The 20598-nt window shown below is 39.1% G+C and overlaps 2 protein-coding genes across 2 annotated transcripts; both read right to left on the bottom strand.

Annotated features, from left to right (window-relative positions):
• Positions 1-1236: 1236 nt before the first annotated feature.
• LOC126795515 (uncharacterized) lies at positions 1237-10797 on the bottom strand. Its single transcript, XM_050522343.1, has 6 exons — positions 10183-10797; positions 9336-9413; positions 3225-4492; positions 2522-3143; positions 1529-2014; positions 1237-1455 (listed from the first exon to the last, which is right to left on the bottom strand). Exons 1-6 carry the CDS (start codon positions 10189-10191, stop codon positions 1237-1239), a joined length of 2682 nt encoding a protein of 893 aa, XP_050378300.1. The 5' UTR covers positions 10192-10797.
• Positions 10798-14462: 3665 nt separating this feature from the next.
• LOC126794790 (uncharacterized) lies at positions 14463-16293 on the bottom strand. Its single transcript, XM_050521570.1, has 3 exons — positions 15937-16293; positions 15150-15245; positions 14463-14963 (listed from the first exon to the last, which is right to left on the bottom strand). Exons 1-3 carry the CDS (start codon positions 16162-16164, stop codon positions 14895-14897), a joined length of 393 nt encoding a protein of 130 aa, XP_050377527.1. The 5' UTR covers positions 16165-16293; the 3' UTR covers positions 14463-14894.
• Positions 16294-20598: the final 4305 nt, after the last annotated feature.

The raw sequence follows: 20598 nt of genomic DNA, 5'->3' as shown, positions 1-20598 counted from the left end.
TACTGGTCAGGAGCTTATTTCCAGTCTATGGTGGGCTTCTTGGAATAGACGGTTGTCTTGTACTTTACCTGCTTTCATAAAATTATGTTTGACGTGTCTTCTAAAAAGAAAAGCTAAAGGAGCCTCTGTACAATTTTGTTACTTTACTGTGACGTATACTGTTCAAGCATTGCTATCAGTACAAGAGTTTCTTGATAGAAAATTAACCTTATTGACAAAGTGTTGGCCCTTTCACCACACTTATGTGCATCACCTTCCTGTGTAACAGAAGCAAGTAAAATGTCAACCTATGTTGTTAGGTTTGAATAATTATTTGCTTATAAGTTGATTTCATTTTGTTTTTTTATATATTTGAACTAGCTTCAAGCATCAGAATCTCAATCACCAATTTAGTTTCACATTCGTACGCCTATTTTGTGGACAATATCTACATGTCCATGTACATATATAAGCCTATTTAGTATTTACCAGATAAACTATATTGTTTTTCAAGTTCTGCAGTCCAAAACTCATTTCCCAGCTACAAGTGTTGTGATTACTAATTAGGCTTTTGTAAAATGCCCAGAATCATGTATTTAAACCCCTCTTAAAGTTTTTCAGTACTAAATGTGGTAGACCAGATAAAACGGACTCTTTTGTAATCTCATTTAAAAGCAAGTGAATACATTTAGAATCCTTTTCCCCTGATGCCATCTCACTGAAGAATTTGTCATCATTATCCATGCATGACCGTGTTGGAGATGCCAACATATATTCTCGTCTCCAATCCCTAATTTTGGTCGCAAAATAACCTCCTGTGTTCACATTGATCGTGCATCTCTATTATTTCCCTATTCCATAGAGCAATCCAAATCAGGTGAGAGTTAATCCGCGATACCAGTACATCTTTCGGAATCTAACATAGAGTTACACTGAACTAACTGAAGCAATGACCCCAAATTTTGAATTGTTAAATTTTAATTACATTGCATATCAGCATATGTATCACCTATCATTATAACAAATGACAATTTCACAGAGCAAGATATGATCACAATGAGATCCATAGTACGACCCCTTAAGCCATACACAGACATAATTCTGTAATCAACAAAAGTCCTCAAAGTCCAAATCACAATGCTGCAAGGCAATTCTAAAAAAGAAGGACAAACAGGTTACACTCTTGTTCAACTGAGACTTAGTCATAAGGACATGGGATAACTGAGAGGTTATTCCCCTTGCAATGAATCAAACTAGTCATCCATAATTTCTACAGAAGGCAAAGAATGGAAATAAAGATGAACTGGGATCTTTTGTTGTAAGGATCTGAAATGCTCTATGCGACTCAGGTATGGAGTGGCCCATTCCTATTGAACGTTGTCCATTAAATCTTTCCCAGATTGTGGCTTCATGAGATTTTTTTTTGGTGGGAGCTGGAATTGGAGGAGGCATTGGATGACCTGCTTTCAAATATACCTGCACAAGATAAGCAATACACATGACTACAAATACAAGTATACAATAGTACAAATATTGAAAATTAGCATACCTGCACAAAATGATCTTCGACGAATCCTATCACCATCTCTTTGGGAGATGATATTGATTTTATTATAGGCGCAGTTCTAAGTGGGAAGAATGTAAAGCACTGAACAGAGGACAAATGTATGAGTAGAATATTATAACAAGATGCTATAATATGACCCATGTCGGGCATAGTCATCCAGTGCTTCTGTGAACAAATACCCTCGGACTCGGAGTATGCCAATGCATCAAGCAATTCATTAACCCTTTGATCCGAACCAAAGAGTTGTGTATAGTGAAATGAGTTCATCAGAAGCTCATATTTCAAATCTTCTCGCACTTTCGCCCATCCAACTTCTTCACTGTAACCCAGAAATGATGCCATAGCTCTAAAACCGCAATGGCCATCTCTTGGAACATCCTTTATATCAAGGATATATGGCCTCAATTCAAGTGGACATATATCAGCAAATTCAAGTTGCTTAGTTGTTGTCTGCTGGATGCCATACACCTGAAACACGATGGTATATCAGTATATGTAGGTTTTGAAATTGAATATTATTTACACTATTTACTTGTAGCTTACTTATATATGGACATAGTTTTCCATCCAAAATAAAATAAAAAAATAATATATATATATATGGACATAGTTTCAATTAATGAGTTGAATTGTTAGAGTTTCCATCATAGATCATTTTTGCCTAAACGAAGCAATTTGAAACTTGTTTCGCTACTTAGCTTAGAATTAACAAACAGAAAAAACAATACCAAGTATTGAGTATTATAAGGATAATTCAAGATAATAAACTGTTATATCACTTTCGTCGCCGCTGCATTGTTTCAGACAACATGTTATGTCGAGAAGTGTATGCTTGGATTTGCCAAAATAATCATGCATAAATGTCTTAAATGGACAATAAGAGAAGAGAGAAAGAACAAAACAGAAAATGTAAATTTTGTTCGATCATAATGATATGAGACTAATTATATATATAATTAAATAATTTAAATTTACCTCATCCCGTGGCTGCCACTCTTGCGTTGAGGGCACTATAGATGGTCCAGCATTGGGTGCATTATCTTCAGATTCAACAGTACTAGGCAAGGATATAGCAGAATGAGCATATGTGTTTGTCAACTGTTGAAATCCGCCAATATCTTCACTTAGCCTTGGGCGTTTCATCGTTTGATGCACCTTGGGCTCTCTGGTCCTTGTATACGGTTTCAAACGGGGAAGTTGCCTCCAATGAGAATTGATGCATTCAAGTGGAATATGTAGACCTTTTCTCTTGTACTCGGCAATTTCATGTGCACATGGTAAGCCGTGGGTACGTTTTATAGCACAGGTGCACTCACTATGGTCATCATCTATCTCATCGGCTCGCAAGGTCTGCTCGCGGATCATGTTTAATGCATAAATGGAAATAGCCCCATAGAGTTCCTTTAACACCGGGAGATGGGCTCCATCATCAGTGTACTCACTCTCTAAAGATTCCCGAAACGAACCGTCAATTTCCATGCGAATTTGCTCATTTCGACTATGCATTCTTTCCCAAAATCTGTCGATTACTGTTTGCTTTACGACTACAGAATCTCGGTAATCATATATATAGTCATAGAACGGACACTGGCCCCAGCTGTTGGAGGAGAAGGACAAAATATTACCAGAGGAAACAATTAATTTGACAGATGAGTAAAGTGAAGGTAGAATATGTTACCGTGGCGCCGGCAGGTTGCGACTCCCGAAGTGCATAAATTTATCTGTCCATGCTGCAACTAACATTTCCTTGTATGGCTCCAAATACCTTTCTAGCACATGTTCAACTTCATCTATATCCCGACCGCCAAACTCGGTCATTTCGGTGCGTAGCTGCATTACATGTTGTTCGAAATCGGCTTCAGTGGGAGATGCTTTTAACAACTCCCACGTCTCTTTTGAGAAAATACATTCCAATTCAAATTCCAATACAAATTCCAATACAACCGCATAATCCGTAGAAATTAACAGTTTGGCAGCACTAAACACGTCGTTAATGGGGCGGGAAATCTCGATGGCATCCATTTCGGCGTCATTAGAGTCTAGAATTACAATATCAGGCATGAGAATACCTTTATCATCCATTTCACCTTGCAATGAATTTAAGGCCCATTCATAATTCCTATGTTCATTCTCAGAATAAAGGATAGCCGAAGCAACGAAAAATACCTTACGAGTTGACGTAAGTCCCAAAAAATCCAACCCGACCCACCTTCCCATTAAGTCATCATAGTTAATGTATACTATCAATACAGTTGGAAATGCCCGTAACAATTCGAAGCTACGGGGGTGTGTCAGAAAGAAGTCCAACACATTGTCCTTCTTTGGATTAGGTCTGTGCTTCTGAGTGTAATTGTACTCCGCTGCCCCACTCATTAGTTGTCGCAATACAGAACTCTCATGTGCATACAGAGATTCAACCCCAAGATCCTCCAGTCTCTTTGGCTCTTCGGAGCGCCGAATTCTTTGAATTTCATTGTATATTGTCCTCTCTGTGGATTTGTTGCGTTTGTCCCTCTCATTTAGGGCTGTTAATATCTCCTTAGGCTTCGCCCCTTGTTTATACAAATCCTTCACCACTGACTTCTCCTCTTGACATAATCTACCCTGAGATGAATGGCCTCTCTCCGGGGGTCCTCCTGGATGATTATGAATACCACTACCTACGGTTAGCTCCCACTCATTACTAGTAGCTAGCTTCTTACCCCTTAACCGGAAAGGACAATCACACTTCTTTGTTCCGGTATATTGGCGTCCAAACTTATCCGGTATCCTTTCTTTTGAAGTACCTCTAAGGCTATCACATTTTCCGCTCCTCTCACAAGCCAATGTAACTCTAGCTCTCTTACTTCTATTGCCACTGTCAGATCTCAATGTAATAACAGCAAACCCATGCGACTTCCCAACTTCACGAGCCCATTTTATTAAGTCTTCTTTGCTCTTGAATGTCTATGTCACCAACAAAAATTTCATTATTTAAGTATATATAGGTACAAAACAACATAACTAAATTTACCGACCACCTTTATTTCACCACCCGCATGTCCACCTATCTAGATTTTTTTTTTTGAAAATATTCATTAATAATAAAGCTCAAAACGGTTATTACATACTCATCAGCTATCATCTGAAGGATAGAACAAGGTGTACATAAAGTTCCTATAGAACTAACTATGGTACATAAGATAAATCATCCATTTAAAAACTATCCCCATTAACAAACATGGCATATATGCACCGATTAGGTGCTAGGTTCCTATTACAGGAAAAACTAAAAAAGAAAAACTAAAAGATATGGTCAAGACGAGCCCGACATACAGGTAGGATGAAAACCCAACATATAGTCGAGACTACCTCGACATGCATAGACTTAACTAAGGCAAAAAAACTTCAAAAAGGAAATAAAATTAAAACCAACCCACATGCCCAATAGAGCATCAAGCCAAGATCCAAAATTGGCCTAAACCCTAATTCACCATACTCCCAAGAGCATAGCCGCCGCCGCTGCCATGAGCCGAAGCCAGACACCACCACAAGGAAACCTCAACTTCTGTGAGCCCCTGAAAATTTATTTATTCTTTCCGGTATGTTGTCACGTTAACCGACATTTTCCTAAGATGTCAATTTTTTTTGTTTATCATTTTTGTGTTAAACTACGCGTCGTCACAAGCGTGGGGGTATTCACGGATATTTTCCGTACACTCGGTTAATTTTCTACGCATTTACGAAGTTTACGATTACCTAAGTCGCATTTTCAAAAATTATACTTTTTACATTTTTAAATTTCAGCCCTTGATCTCAATCATTTGATCACCGCCGTTGATTTTAAAGTAAAATGAGAGCCTAGGGTGGGCTCTCCCACACACAAATCTCTCACTCATTTCTTTACCTTCTCTATTTTCTTTGGGGGGGGGAGGGGTTTGGCTCTCTCTCTTCTCTCGGTTTGAAACAGAGAAACCCAGAAAATGCAGCGCCTTGACCGTCGCCTAGCGCCACCGTCCGGCCACCAATGGCCACAAGACCACCACCAAAATCTTTCTTTCACTCTCCTCTTCAAAACCCATTTCATGCATGTGGGGATTCAACCAATTTTGTAACAAGATTGATTTTGAGGCAGTGGGAGTGCCTCACCGAGTTTCGAAGCTCCGATGAGCTTTCTTGTCGTTGTGTTGGTAAGCATGGTCATTGAACTTCATACCCAGCTCGATTATGTCCTCAACTTCATTAATTTGAAACTGATTTGGGATTTCCCTCCCCATTTTTCTTTGTTTTCCTCCGCCGCAACCATTCGAGCTCCGACGAGACCCATCTTGGAACCTAGGTGATGGGAAGAGCTCGGAGAGGAATTATATGTCGAGTGAAAAATCCTTGGAGCAGCACCGATAATCAAGGTTGGAGCATGGAGGCGCAGCAGCTCCGATTGGAGGATCGTTGAGGTATTAAACGTACCCCTTTCTCTTTGATTTTAGTGTAGTTGTGATCGTTGTGTTGTTGCGATGTCTTCTATGTAATTGCATGTTGAGTTGGAGGAGTGTAGTTGCCGAATTTTGGCCAGAAACCGATCAGAGATCATAGGGTGAAACCCCTGGTTTTTACCGAGAGAAGGTTACCCTTTTCACCTTTTACTACTATGTGAAATGACGGTTTAGCCCCTGTGGTGTTTCTTACGTTGCTACCTTCGACATTTGTATTTATTTGTATATATTTTTCATGTGCTCCTCATTTCTCATTGTCCATGGTTTATATTTTTATTCAGCCTTATAGTTTCGAGTTGATAGGCACTCGACTTTGACATGTTAGTTGCTTATTAATTCGGGGTTACGGCGAATACTGCTGCATTCCGGTCCCGGAAAATGGTCCCTATGTGTGACAGCTTCACCATTATGCCAACATCCCAGCCATCACTACCAAGGGGAAGCAGCACTGCAATGCCTTCAAAACCAATGATACTCGCTAGATCCGTCTTAAAAGGAAGACAAATGCCATCAACAACCACCACTACGAAGACACAAATCACCAAGGAGTAGAAAGCGAATTGAGGTCGCCATGCATCGCCATTTCGACCTTGAGTACAGAAGCAAAACGAAACTACTACAAAAAAAAAATCGGGAGAAAATAGGATGTCGACCAACCTTGAAATCTCCACCCAACAAACTAGAGAGCCAATGAGATTGCACAACCCGTCCGACAGCAACACATAGCCAACCGGATGAAATTGAGAACAAACATGAGCGCCGCCGGGCGAGGGAGTTGTCACACTAGGGTTTTCTCTCTATTGGGAAAGAAGAGAGGCCGATTTTCAAGAGAAACTCTTCTAATATGATCATGTCCACCTATTTAGATTAACGACGCATGTCTTAGATTAATTATGGTATAACCATGATTATTTATATAAATTAACAAAGATAGGGATGAGATTGGAGGACATATGATGCAAGGGGTGGCAACGTGCTAGGGGCGGTGGTTAGCGAGTTGGACGATAAGGGTGCCGGAGTCGTCGAGGATGGAGAGGAGGAGGTTGGTGAAGAGGTATGGGAGGTCGGCAAGCCAGAGAAAGTGCTTCTCGAGAGGGTTCTGCCAGTTGGGGGAGAGGATCTAGGCGGTGGCGTCATGAGTCGTAGTAGGACTGGAAGTGGCGGTGAACTGGTGGAGGGCGTTGAGCAGACATTTCTTTGTAGAATATGACGCATAGGTGCCCAAATCAAATATCTGGGTGCCCACGAATTTTTTTTCACTCTTATTCTGATTTTTTCATATTTTGTACTATTTTTCATTATGAATCTATAAAATGGTATGTGTTTTACCATCAAACTTTTGCCGGCAATAGTGATATGTTTTATGTTTTACAAATTATTGGAGGTTAGTAACGTTTTTACTAATGGTCAGTAATGTGTTTATAAAGAGATTTTACATATAATTGAGGATTAGTAACGCTCTTATTAGAAGACGGTCATGTGTTTATAAAAAAATATATAACATGTTTAATAGGTTTCATCAATGATTGTATTTAATATTGGGGCTAACAACATGTTTATTTCGGTTAGGTAATATGTTTACTGCGTGTCAGTAATTTGTTATTAGGGGTTACTGGAGGTCGGAATTCTTTGTTTAAGGTTACTAGATATCAACAATACACCGTAGTTGAGATTATGACATGTTTATTAGGGGTCAGTAATTTATTATTAGACGTTACTAGTTGTTAGTAATTTATTATTAAACATTACTGAGGGTCAGTAATTTTTTTCGGCGACCTGTAGTGAAGTCAAGTTATCAGTGGATGGAGGTCGTCAACTCCATCGGTGACCGGAGCCTAGTGATCGGTGCTCGGTCCAGCAAGGTTCCGAGAAAGTGGTATCTCTCATCAATTTTCTCTCTCTATAAGTGTTTAGATAAATGGGTAAAATAGTCTAAAAATATATACAAAAATCATAGTTTTTATACTATTGGGTCAAATAGTTGTACATTTTGTTTTTTTGAAGAAATGAATACTTTCATTTAGAAACGCAACAAAGGCAAAGGAAAGTCCCCTACATGCCACCCACTACCACATTTTCAGTGTACACAAGGATTTATGGCAAAAACCAAATGACACATATCCCGCCCAACCTATCTAAGCAATAAACACCATACTTAACAACCCATGATCAACATGGGATAATAGACCAACAAGAAAAAGAAAAACTAAATCTAATTGAAAACGCAATAAAAGCATAACCGAATAACAAGCATTAAAAGCCAAAACCAAAACTGAGTATAGACCCAGGCCTAATCCTGAAGCACCAAGGAAGCTTGAGCTCAAGATTGGTCTCCCTTTCTCTCTCGGCAAAGATTGATGCAGACGCTAACTTCAGATTGCCGACCTCCATAACCGCATCATGGCCCCATATTTCAGCTGGCACTTGCATTCTTCGCTGCCATCGAAGCACAACCAACTGACAAAAGTGCTTTCAACGACAAGAAGAAACCGGCAAAAAAAGACCCAGATCCAATCGGTCGTCTCAATCATCAGCATCCCACGATGGCTCCAACCTCCAGTCATCAGCTCTGCTAAGGCTAAGATCACCGCCTTGCCACAGATCACCAAAGCAACGATCCACCGCAAAAAAAAAATGATCCCAGCTAGGATCGACCCAGGCATGCTGACACCTTCACCCACTGCACAAAACCATAACCTAGCCATCACAAGGATCCTTCGCCGGCTCCAAAGAAACCCACTCAGCCAAGAAATACATCCTTGTCGGATCATCGACACCATCAAATAGACGCCCCAGATCCATAGCCATTAGACCATCGCTCCCATAACACCTCGATCGACGCTCTACACGAGAGCAAAATTGGGAGCCTCGAGGGCTTGAGGTCCCTCTACAGTTCCATACGATGATGTTTCCTTGTAGCATGACGCTACGATACACGGCGACACAAAGGCTGCCTACACGCTACCAGCAACGGCGCCTCCTAGGGTTTGAGTAACATTCCTCTTTCTTAATAGTTGCAGATATTCTTGAAGTGAATGTTCACATTTTGAATTTTGTCATTCAAATAGTTAATAAAGGATATGAAATTGTCATTTTTTTCAATATTTATTATTATTAAATTTAAGGTAAAAATAAATTAATAATTAATTTTAAAAATTTAAGAATTAATTATGATATAATAATGGATTTAAGGTAAGTAAAAATGACAAATGACATTAGTTTAGGCAGGTTGATATGAGTGGGAAAATAAGTGATAATCGGCAAATTTACTTCCAAACGAACTAGTTAGCTAACTTATAATTCAAAATATAGATTACCTGGATTGTTTGAAATTCACTAGCGTAATCCTTTGTACCTCCGTTGTCTACACTTCTATAACCTGTTGATGCAGCCACCTACAAACGACAAGAGATATCTCTTAAAAAGGACCTAGTTATTCACATTTTACCTAGCTTCTTACCCTTCGATCGAGTGATTCTTCAGAAAAATGAAATGCATAGGTAGACTCTGTTGTTCTTAATTGTTTTATCAAATAACGAACTAGTTAGCTAACTTATAATTCAAAATATAGATTACCTGGATCGTTTGAAATTCACTAGCGTAATCCTTTGTACCTCTGTTGTCTACACTTCTATAACCTGTTGATGCAGCCACGTACAAACGACAAGAGATTTCTCTTAAAAAGGACCTAGTTATTCACATTTTACCTAGCTTCTTACCCTTCGATTGAGTGATTTTTCAGAAATGAAATGCATAGGTAGACTCTGTTGTTAATTGTTTTATCAAATATACAACTGATATGCCACATCGAGTGTGCTTTTATGAGTCAAAGTACAATTTCTCACTTACAAATGAGAGACTTATGTCATGTACTAAACCAAACGGTAATATCGTCTCGTTAATTAATCTAGTTTGGTAACAAATATGTGAATTAGTAGCTAATTAACTGCCTCTCAAATGTTACATTTATAACATTATAGGATAGAAAGTTTTGTATATAATTTTTCAATATTATATAAGGGAACAGAACAAAAAAACAAAAAACAAAAAACAAAATGTGAACCCAAAAGTGATATTGAATGAATAAAAAAAATATAGTCATATTGTATGAGCTTGAAGATGCCACATTAATTAAATAGAAGATGGTGCTTGAAATTAACTTACATGTTCCATGACAGACTGGTGGAATTGGCTTTAAAGCTTGCTTGCTTGCTCTAATTTCAATTTAACTTCTCCGGTTCTGCTCGCGGTTCAGATGAATTTCCCGATCTCGGCGAATTTGGGACTACACCTTAGAACAAGTCAGGCTAAGATGACGGAAACTCATGCGTGTACGGCGATTCAATTGTTCAACTTCATCGTAACTACCAGAAGACGATGTATTTTTCATGTAATTAATCTGATAGACAATTTAATATCTCAATAATCAATATACCTGAGCACATGAAGCTTCTGAATAAAGTTGATATCCCAAGCAAGAGAAGATCACCTAAGTCATCAAACGGCCTGACCACCACTTCTCTGCAATATTTTGGGTCAACGACGCCTTCCTAGTTCCGATTCAATTTTTCAGACTTCCGAGCGAGAGATTACGGTTTGGGGGGGGGGGGGGTGTTTGGTTGGAAGAGTCAACTAAAGTTAACTAATTTGGGAGCTAGAGCAGAATACCATCCTTTATGATGATTATGTATAATGCAGGACCTTGAGTATGAAAGATAAACAGCATCTAAGACCTCGCTCCTCGTCTCTTCTGTTGAGTAAGGTGAGACTTGTTGCGGAGATCTTAGGAAACAACCGAGAAGGCGCCAATAAGATACATTATTAGGGGTATACTAATAAAGCAATGGAACATTAGGGGTATACTAATAATGGAGTATACTTATCAAAGATGGTGGTTGAATTTATGTGCTATCTGAACCCATAATATAGTGGTACAGCAGCCTCCAAACCATAAAATTACATTCTTTTCTAAAACCCATCAAGAATTCAATTGATATTATATCATAATTAAAAGTACATGAGTTCAAATTTCTTCTAGAAAACCAAAACATAACATCTTACCCCTAATAGATACCTATATCAAATACCTAGTACATATTACAAGGTTCACCGTACCAACTCTTCATGGCATCCAACCTTTTAATATCCTTGCAATGTTAGTGTATCACTTCCTTTGAAACATCCAAATTAAACCAGATTCACATGATCTCATGAAATGATCCTCAACATCCTCTGCCACATAAGACAAACCAAGAGTCTTAATTTAGCTAGTAATTAATAATATATTGAGTAAACGTAAATAGAAAACTAGCCAGTGAGAATACTTCATCTTTCATGAAATTTTGATATAAGACTTACGGTTAAATGTTAAACTATACATGTTTTGAAGTCTATAAAAAGCAATTAAGTGACAAGATACATAAGGGACATTATTAGCAGCAAAATAGTATCAAGTTTAGTTATACCAATCCTCAATCAGAAGATATCACTTAGATAACAATGGACTAACAAAGTATAGAACTGGGTTTATTTTACTCAAATGTTCATATTGACGGTCACCCAAACCAAAAACACAATATCTAGTTACAGCCACACACCCATATATGTTATTGTATTAGAATCATGTTTCAACTTATTAGCTTAAAACCGACATGATGTTGTGTATTAGTAATTACCAGACTCAATAAATCATTTTGTAAAGTCTTGTTGCATTAGTAGCATTACTAGTTGGCTCTGCAATTTTTTTTTAAAAAAATCAAGGTTACCTTAACGGCTTAACGTGTGAAAAGATGACAAAGTTGGAGGAAAGAAAAGTCAAATTTTAGCAAAAAGTAGCTGCTGTATCGTACCCCCTCACTGTTCGTACCCCCCGGGGGTCTAAATATACTTTATATACTTACAGCACCAAAAATACTTATATTCAGTACCCCCTCCCTCTTATGTACACTGTTCGTACCCCCGACCTAAGCGATTGGATGATGACCAATGCAATTGGACACTTACCTTTACGGTGGATTGGATGGGCCCTGGATATTATTATTGATTTTGCACACACGACTTGGACTTGGATTAACTCGGAGTCTTGGACATAGACTTACATTAAAATAATAATAATTAATAAATGAAGAGAAAAACAAAATTGGAGAAGTTTCAAAAAGTAGCGGCTGTAATGCTGTATCGTATCCTCACTGTTCGTACCCCCCGGGTTCTAAATATACTTTATATTCACTACCCCTCCTCTTTTATGTATACTGTTCGTACCCCTGTCAATATACTTAGATTCACTACGGCCCTCTTCCATGTATATATGTTCACTACTCATCGTACCCCCCTCTCAATATCTCTAGTCACTACCCCCTCTCCATGTATTACCAAACACGCATCTTATTATATTCTGTTCATGAAAACACCACCCTGTCACCTCACCCCAATACTCGTAGCTGTTGAAAAAAGGGGGAAATAACACCACGCTAAGAAATATGGATCAGAAGAGGTGATTTCAACACCCCCTTCGAGAATTAATTCTTTGCTATATATATAGACATACAACATAGGCCTAGTTCATCCAAACCTGCAGATACCAACATGTATATCGATATCAGACATGCAATTCTCGTAGCAATCAACATGTTGAAATATGGAGTAGGAATGCCATGGGATTGGGATCCTTTCCATACATTTAGCAACCTCACCTGGATAAAAGCATTTTTTCATGCCCATCTCTTGCTGATATTTCCCTTCATCTCCGTCAAAGTTCATTGCCCGCTCACTACTCATCCAACAACCACTTCCATTCCAAGGAGTACTGCCAGCATTCTAATAGTCAGACGAATTGAAGAGCTTTCTGCGCCTCTCGCAGCCACACTGGTGGCTGCTGCGCTTGTCCTCCCCCAAGCCCTATTCTGGTATGCCTATGTCATTATGATTCTCGTCCCCTCTTGCCTCTGTGTGCTCAACCATTTTGTGACTTGGCTCCATGCCTTCCTTAGTACTATACCAGTTCTAAACGTTGTACTAAGAGCAACCACTGTTCGCTGGCAAGGGGCCTTAGGACCTGAGCTTGATCATAATGAAGCAAGTGAGGGAGACACACCAGGCTCGGAGATGGGATTAGGTGATGCTATAGATGATCCTGAAGCTGGCAGAGTACCAGCGTAGATCGATCAACTACCGATTGGAATAAAAGAAAAACAAAATAGACATTTTCAAATTGTTTTCCTTTCTTTATGATGTTGTATTTAATTTAGAGTTTCATCATTTGCAAGTATTTCCGTTTTCCTTTCTTAACGATGTCGTATTTAATTAAGAGTTTCTTCATTTGTACTTTTGTAGAGTAATTTATTCAATGTAAGAATAGCTATTTGTAGAGTAGTTCGATCGCTTATACTTTTGCAATCACAACTCAACTCTCACCTGGCCTCTAGTTTGCAACAAAGCACGTACCACTAGCCAATCTAACTTTCAGAATCTTGATGTCAATAATCTGAGTCTGGACTCTTGAAGCGTTTGATTAGGTCTATGAGTCTATCCCTATATAGTCTTGTGAAACTCCAGTATAAATGAGCACAGGCACAACTCTTTTGCTAAATGCTCCCTTAGTTGCATGGTATAAAAATTATCCAGTTCCATAACTTGCAATTGCATCTCCTGCTTGGACTTCATTATCAGTTTGGACCTCTGTAACTAATTCATTCGTTAGTACGTGGTGACTGGAAAATTTGAGTATATATATTTCTTTATGTACCACCCCTCTATCATTCACCATCAACTTTCCCCTCCTGCAATTGGTTCCTTGCACACCTCTATAGGTATTCGACCTGTGTACGTGAGCCTCTAGCTTCCACCATTGTTTTGAACAGCAAGATTGGGATTCAGTGCAGGTGTTTGCATTGCAGCTTAAAGTCTTGGTTGTATATCAATCACTCTACCAGCTTAAACTGTTGCATTCACTTGTGACTAACATCTGGAAAATGATCATGAACAGTGTGGAATAGACATAATTCAGTGAAAGTTTGGGTGATTAATGTAGCAAGGATCCCCCACCGAATGCTACATGCCTACATGGAGCAATTTCTTGTGTTCGGTTTTTTTTAATTTAAATTTTCTATATCAGGCACTTCCCAACTCAAAATGGGAAGGTCAAAATAACAAAGCAAACTCTAGGATAGAACTCATAGAAGGAACAAAAGTTACCAGAACCTCCGTTACTTTTCCAATGTTTTCGGTAGCAGTAATAAGATAACTCTATGAAATCCGTCCTCTTCTGTCAATATTTCATGAATACAACTTTGTAAGTACCTTACTCTTCGATCAATATTTCATGAACATCACTATATAGTTATCATTCATCCTATATACCTTTAAATATCCATCTCAGTAATAGATCAACACAATCCTCCAATTTGCTTACCGTTTTTTCTGCCCAATTATAAACAGTAAACCAAACTTGTGTAAACATTTGACGCAGCATACAAAAAACAGAATTGAAAAGGTATACATGAAATGAAAATAACATCGATTGTGCATTCATGCTCCACTGGTATGAAACAGTTGGAAGGAAAAAGAAAATTACAAAATTTGGGGTCCCTTAAAAAGGTTTCCCCAATCAGTTCATCAACAAAAGCTACAAGATTAGAAATTACGTAACCTAAGTAAATACCAATAAAAGCTCTTACCCATTGTTTTATCTTCATTCTTTTCTCTTTTCTGAAAGATGATTGTGGCAGCAGGGGAAACTCTTTACCAATTATCAAACCTCTTTATAACATATGACTGGTGGGGTAGATAAAATATGAACATTTTCCTCAACATCGGAGCATGCTCAAGAATGTACCTTGCCAACTCCAATGCATTATTATTATACCCAGTGGTCAGCGCTATTGATACCTCTTTAAGCTCAAGAATAAAATCGAGGTTTTGGGATTTCCAGTATTTGCTCTTAAACCCTGCAAAGGAACGAGCAAATCTCCTTAAAATTCTAATTTTCCCAAAGATATAATTTAAAAACATGCAAATGAGAAATAAAATTCCCATGATTACACTGCCTAAGGGATGACTATACATTAGTATAAAATCACAATTTTCTGTATTCTCTAAGTCTCGCATGAAAATTAAAACAGATATCCACTCACTTTCGGTTTATGGATGAGCTCCAAGGAAGGGTAAGAATCTATGTGCAGAGTATTCAAATGAGGCATCCCTTTCAGAAGTGAGACCATCGCAGGGACCTACATCAGTCAATCTCAGAATATGCACATTTAAGTAATATCATCGAATGGTGGAAGCATGGAACCTTCCCTGAGCAATAACTGCAATATAAAATATTACAATGATTCACGCTAATATTTGAAAATACAAAGTATGTGAGCACCCAAAAACATATATTGGTGGTAAAGTTCAGCTATAACTTGCATAATTCGTGTTCAAATCAGGAAGGGTGGAATTCATATTGACAGAGGCGACCAAGAAAGAGAGAAGGGAGCCGAGAAAGAAGATGAAACAATAACAACTAAAATGGCTAAAAGCAATTTGTAATGGTTTTTGTTTATAGTCATAGTTGATTTGTAAACCCACCTCTCCCCCCTTACTCCATATGTTTTCTCAAATGACAATTCAATTTTAAAAAGCCCATGTATAATGTTGAAAAGCTTTCTTTCATACTGAAAAGCTATCTAAATTGCTTTCAAACAAAACCTGCAGTTTCAATACGGATTAGCTGCTAGATTAAACGTAAAAGCAAAGTCATTGCTCAGTTCCAAAAACAACTCTGAAGATTAAGAACCACAAACTACCATTATTGACATGTACAGCCTTATAGTGGAGACACGTTCCTTGTAATATCCAGTGAAAAGAAAATGTCCAAAAACACTCCATTTCACTATGCAAAAAGAAAATTTCTGAAAGGAGGTGTATCTTTACCTTGGTGGTCTCTTCGGTCAGTTGAAGAACCGTAACCCTGCAGATACTACATAGAACCTCAAATGCATTGTCAAATTCATAGTCATCTCCATTGTGCTTCAGGAAAATATAAGCTTTTTCGAGACATGATAATTTCCCAAGATTCTGGTAATCCAACAAGTTGCCAATCCATTGCAGACACTCTTTCTGGTTTGTCCAAATCCAATTGAAGCTCAAGCACTTCGACATGACATCTTAATACAATATGGATCCAGGTCATTATTCGGAAAACCTCTTCAGAGAGGCCTGCATAGAAGTCCCAATCAATAATAAATTGCTGTATCCTATTATCCCCATGAAGAATCATGAACCTATCTATAGAATTTAACAGGTTTGTTAATATATGCCTTGAATCATCCAATCTGTTCTGGCGGCTTATCTGTTTATCGGGTTATACTAGGTTATGGTTTCCTATTAGGACTAGTATATCGGGTTATACTAGGTTATGGTTTCCTATTAGGACTAGTATATCGGGTTTAGGGTTGTATATAAACAACCTATTGTGTGTTGTATACAAGCCGTTCTGTATTTTTCCTCAACATAATAAAACTGTTCTTCTTCTGTCCGTGGACGTAGCTAACACATCGTTAGTGAACCACGTAAATCTGTGTTCTTTCTTGCACTAGTTATAACAAATTGGTATCAGAGCCAGATTTATCTGGCCTGGTTGTGATTTCCGCCAAGAAATATGTCTGGTTTGAATGTGAAGATTGATAAATTCACAGGGAGGAACAGCTTCAGTTTATGGCAGATCAAGATGCGAGCCTTGTTAAAACAACAAGGGATGTGGGCGCCGCTGGTTAAGAAGTCAGAGGATCAAGAAATCGCTGAGATGGCCAGTCTGGAGGAGAAGGCACACTCGACAATTCTGTTGTGCCTTGCAGATGATATAATCACCGAAGTCGCAGAGGAGGAATCTGCGGCTGGTCTGTGGTTGAAGCTTGAGAGTCTATACATGACGAAGTCTTTAACCAACAAGTTGCTTCTAAAGCGACGTCTGTTCGGTCTGCGTATGGAAGAAGGTACATCTCTAAGAGATCACTTAGATCAGTTAAACACTGTTCTATTAGAGTTGCGTAATATCGATGTTAAAGTTGATGATGAGGATGCTGCTCTAATTCTGTTGGTATCTCTACCTTCGTCGTATGAGAATTTTGTGGATTCTTTTATTGGTGGGAGAGATACTCTGACTCTGGAGGATGTTAGATCATCTTTACATACTAGAGATATGCACCATAAGGCGACCGGTACTAGTTCAGACAATCAGGCTGCAGGGTTGGTAGCCAGTGGAAGTTTGGGACAGAAAGGTTCGGGGAAGAAGAAATATAAGAATCCAGTTTCAAAGGGTTCCAAATCCAATGATGTCTGTAACTACTGTAAAGAGAAGGGACATTGGAAAAACGAATGTCCAAAGAAGAAGAAGCAGTCTGAGAAAGCATCAGGTACTGCTGTTGTAGCAGAAGTTGACACCACTTCGGAAGAAGATCTGGCCTTGGTTGCAGATGCACACATACATCACAGGGATGTGTGGATTTTGGATACCGTGGCGTCTTATCATATATGTCCACGCAGAGAGTGGTTTTCAACCTATGAGCAGATAGATGGAGGCAATATTTCTATGGCAAACAGTTCTGCAAGTAAGGTGGTTGGAATTGGCTCAATAAAAATACGGACACATGATGGTAAATTCTGTACATTGAATGATGTTAGGCATGCTCCACACATGACGAAAAACCTGATTTCTTTGGGTCTTCTAGATAGCAAAGGTTTCAAGTACAAAGGCTCATGTGGAATTTTAAATGTCTACAAAGGTACCAATGTGGTTCTGAAAGGTGTCAAGCGAGGTACTTTATATATTCTGCAAGGTTCAACGCTGTCAGGCTCGGCTGCTGTTGCATCATCAGAGGTTCACAAGGATGATATGACCAAGCTATGGCACATGAGGCTTGGTCATATGAGTGAAAGAGGGATGCAAATTCTGTCAAAGAATGATCTTCTTGGTGGCCACAAGGTCAAGGATTTTAGTTTCTGTGAACATTGTATCTTTGGGAAGCTACATCGCAGAAAATTTCCTAAAGCGATTCATAGAACTAAAGGCACGCTTGATTATATCCATTCTGATTGTTGGGGTCCCTCTCGCGTTGACTCTTTGGGAGGTCACAGATATTTTGTGTCTATGATTGATGACTACTCAAGAATGACTTGGGTGTTCATGATGAAGCATAAAAGTGACGCTTTCAAGAATTTCAAGCAGTGGAAGGCATTAGTTGAAAATCAAACAGGGAAGAAGATCAAGAGGCTGCGAACTGATAATGGTCTGGAATTCTGTTCTGCTGAATTTGATGATTTCTGCAAGACTGAATGTATTGCAAGGCACCATACAGTCCGGAATACACCACAGCAAAATGGTGTAGCAGAACGTATGAATCAGACACTTCTGGAGAGAGCTAGGTGCATGCTCTCTAATGCTGGATTAGAAAGAAGGTTCTGGGCAGAAGCGGTGAATATTGCTTGTTATCTGATAAATCGTGGACCACACACAGGTATACATCTCAAAACACCTTATGAGATGTGGTCTGGTAAGTCTGCTGATTACTCCAATCTGAGGGTTTTTGGGTGCTCTGCTTACTATCATGTAAGTGAGGGTAAGTTAGAACCAAGAGCTAAAAAAGGAGTGTTTGTAGGCTATGGAGATGGGGTTAAAGGTTTCAGAATCTGGTCTCCATCTGAAAGGAGGGTTATACTGAGTAGGAATGTAGTATTTGATGAAAATTCTATGTTTAACCCTACTATGAAGTCTGTGGTTGTATCAGAAAATTGTAGTGTTGAGAAACAGGTGGAGCAACAAGTCACTGAAGATGTGAGTGAACCACAACAAGAAGATCAACACCTACATTCAGAATCAGAACAAATGGTTGCTAATCAGCATAGTTTGACTCATGAGCGATCTAGGAGACCAAACTTTGGGAAACCACCTACAAGGTATGGTTTTGAGGACATGGTGGCTTATGCACTACAGGTTGCTGAAGAGGTGGATCCTCATGAGCCGTCCACCTACAAGGAAGCAGTTACAAGTACAGAGTCAGCTCAATGGCTTGCTGCAATGGGAGATGAAATGGAATCACTTCAGAAAAATCAGACTTGGGAATTGACCAAACGACCTGATCAGGGGAGAAAGGTTATTACTTGCAAATGGATTTTCAAGAAAAAGGAAGGGTTGTCACCTGCTGAGGGCATCAAGTATAAAGCTCGAGTAGTTGCAAGAGGGTTCCATCAGAAAGAGGGAGTTGACTACAATGAAATTTTCTCACCTGTGGTCAGACATACTTCTATCAGGGTGCTACTAGCCATAGTTGCACATCAGAATCTGGAGCTTGAGCAACTAGATGTGAAGACAGCGTTCTTACATGGAGAATTGGAAGAAGAGATTTACATGACTCAGCCAGATGGTTTTCAAGTTCCCAGAAAGGAAGACTATGTTTGCAAGTTGAAGAAGTCCTTGTATGGACTAAAGCAGTCCCCTAGACAGTGGTACAAGAGGTTTGATAGCTATATGATAGAGATCGGCTACATCAGGAGTCCGTATGATTGTTGTGTCTACTACAACAAGTTAACAAATGGTTCCCTCATTTATCTGGTCCTGTATGTAGATGATATGCTGATAGCTGCAAAAGACAAGTCTGATATTCAGAAGTTGAAGGGTCTCCTCAGTGCAGAGTTTGAGATGAAGGAGTTGGGAGCAGCTCGAAAAATTTTGGGAATGGAGATTTACAGGGATAGAAGTCAGAAGAAGCTTTTCTTATCACAGAAAGGCTACATCCAGAAAATATTATCCAGGTTTGGTATGTCTACATCCAGATCTTTAGATACTCCAAGTGCTGCAAATATTCATCTGTCTACTGCGTTTGCACCTAAATCTGCTGAGGAGAAGGAATACATGTCTCGAGTTCCTTATGCTAGTGCAGTAGGAAGCTTGATGTATGCTATGGTTTGCACTAGGCCTGATCTTGCACATGCTGTTAGTGTTGTCAGCAGATTTATGGGTGATCCTGGAAAGGAGCATTGGCAGGCTGTGAAGAGAATTTTCCGGTATCTCAAAGGTACGTCTGATGTTGGTCTCATTTATGGAGGTGATACAAACTGTTTGGTAACAGGCTATTCAGATAGCGATTATGCTGGAGATGTTGACACTAGGAGATCTATGACTGGTTATGTCTTTACTCTTGGTGGCTCTGTGGTTAGCTGGAAAGCTACTTTGCAGCCTACAGTGACCTTGTCTACTACTGAAGCAGAGTACATGGCTCTGACAGCCGCTGCAAAGGAAGGCATATGGTTGAGGGGACTGGTCAGTAGTCTTGGTTTGCATCATGATCAGGCTATAGTATATTGCGATAGTTTGAGTGCAATATGTTTAGCTAAGGATCAAGTTCATCATGAGAGGACTAAGCACATTGATGTCAGGTATCATTTTCTGAGAGATGAGATCAGAATTAAGGTGAAGAAGGTGGGCACTGCTGACAATCCCGCTGATATGTTCACCAAGTCGGTTCCACACAGCAAGTTCCAACATTGTTTGGAATTGCTAAATGTTACAAGCTGTTAGTTGCCCTTTGGGGGCGACAT

The sequence above is a fragment of the Argentina anserina genome, chromosome 5, assembly GCF_933775445.1.
Source record: "Argentina anserina chromosome 5, drPotAnse1.1, whole genome shotgun sequence".
NCBI classification, from domain to species: Eukaryota; Viridiplantae; Streptophyta; class Magnoliopsida; order Rosales; family Rosaceae; genus Argentina; species Argentina anserina.
Note: the sequence above shows the minus strand (reverse complement) of the source record. Positions and strands in the feature narration are given on the sequence as shown.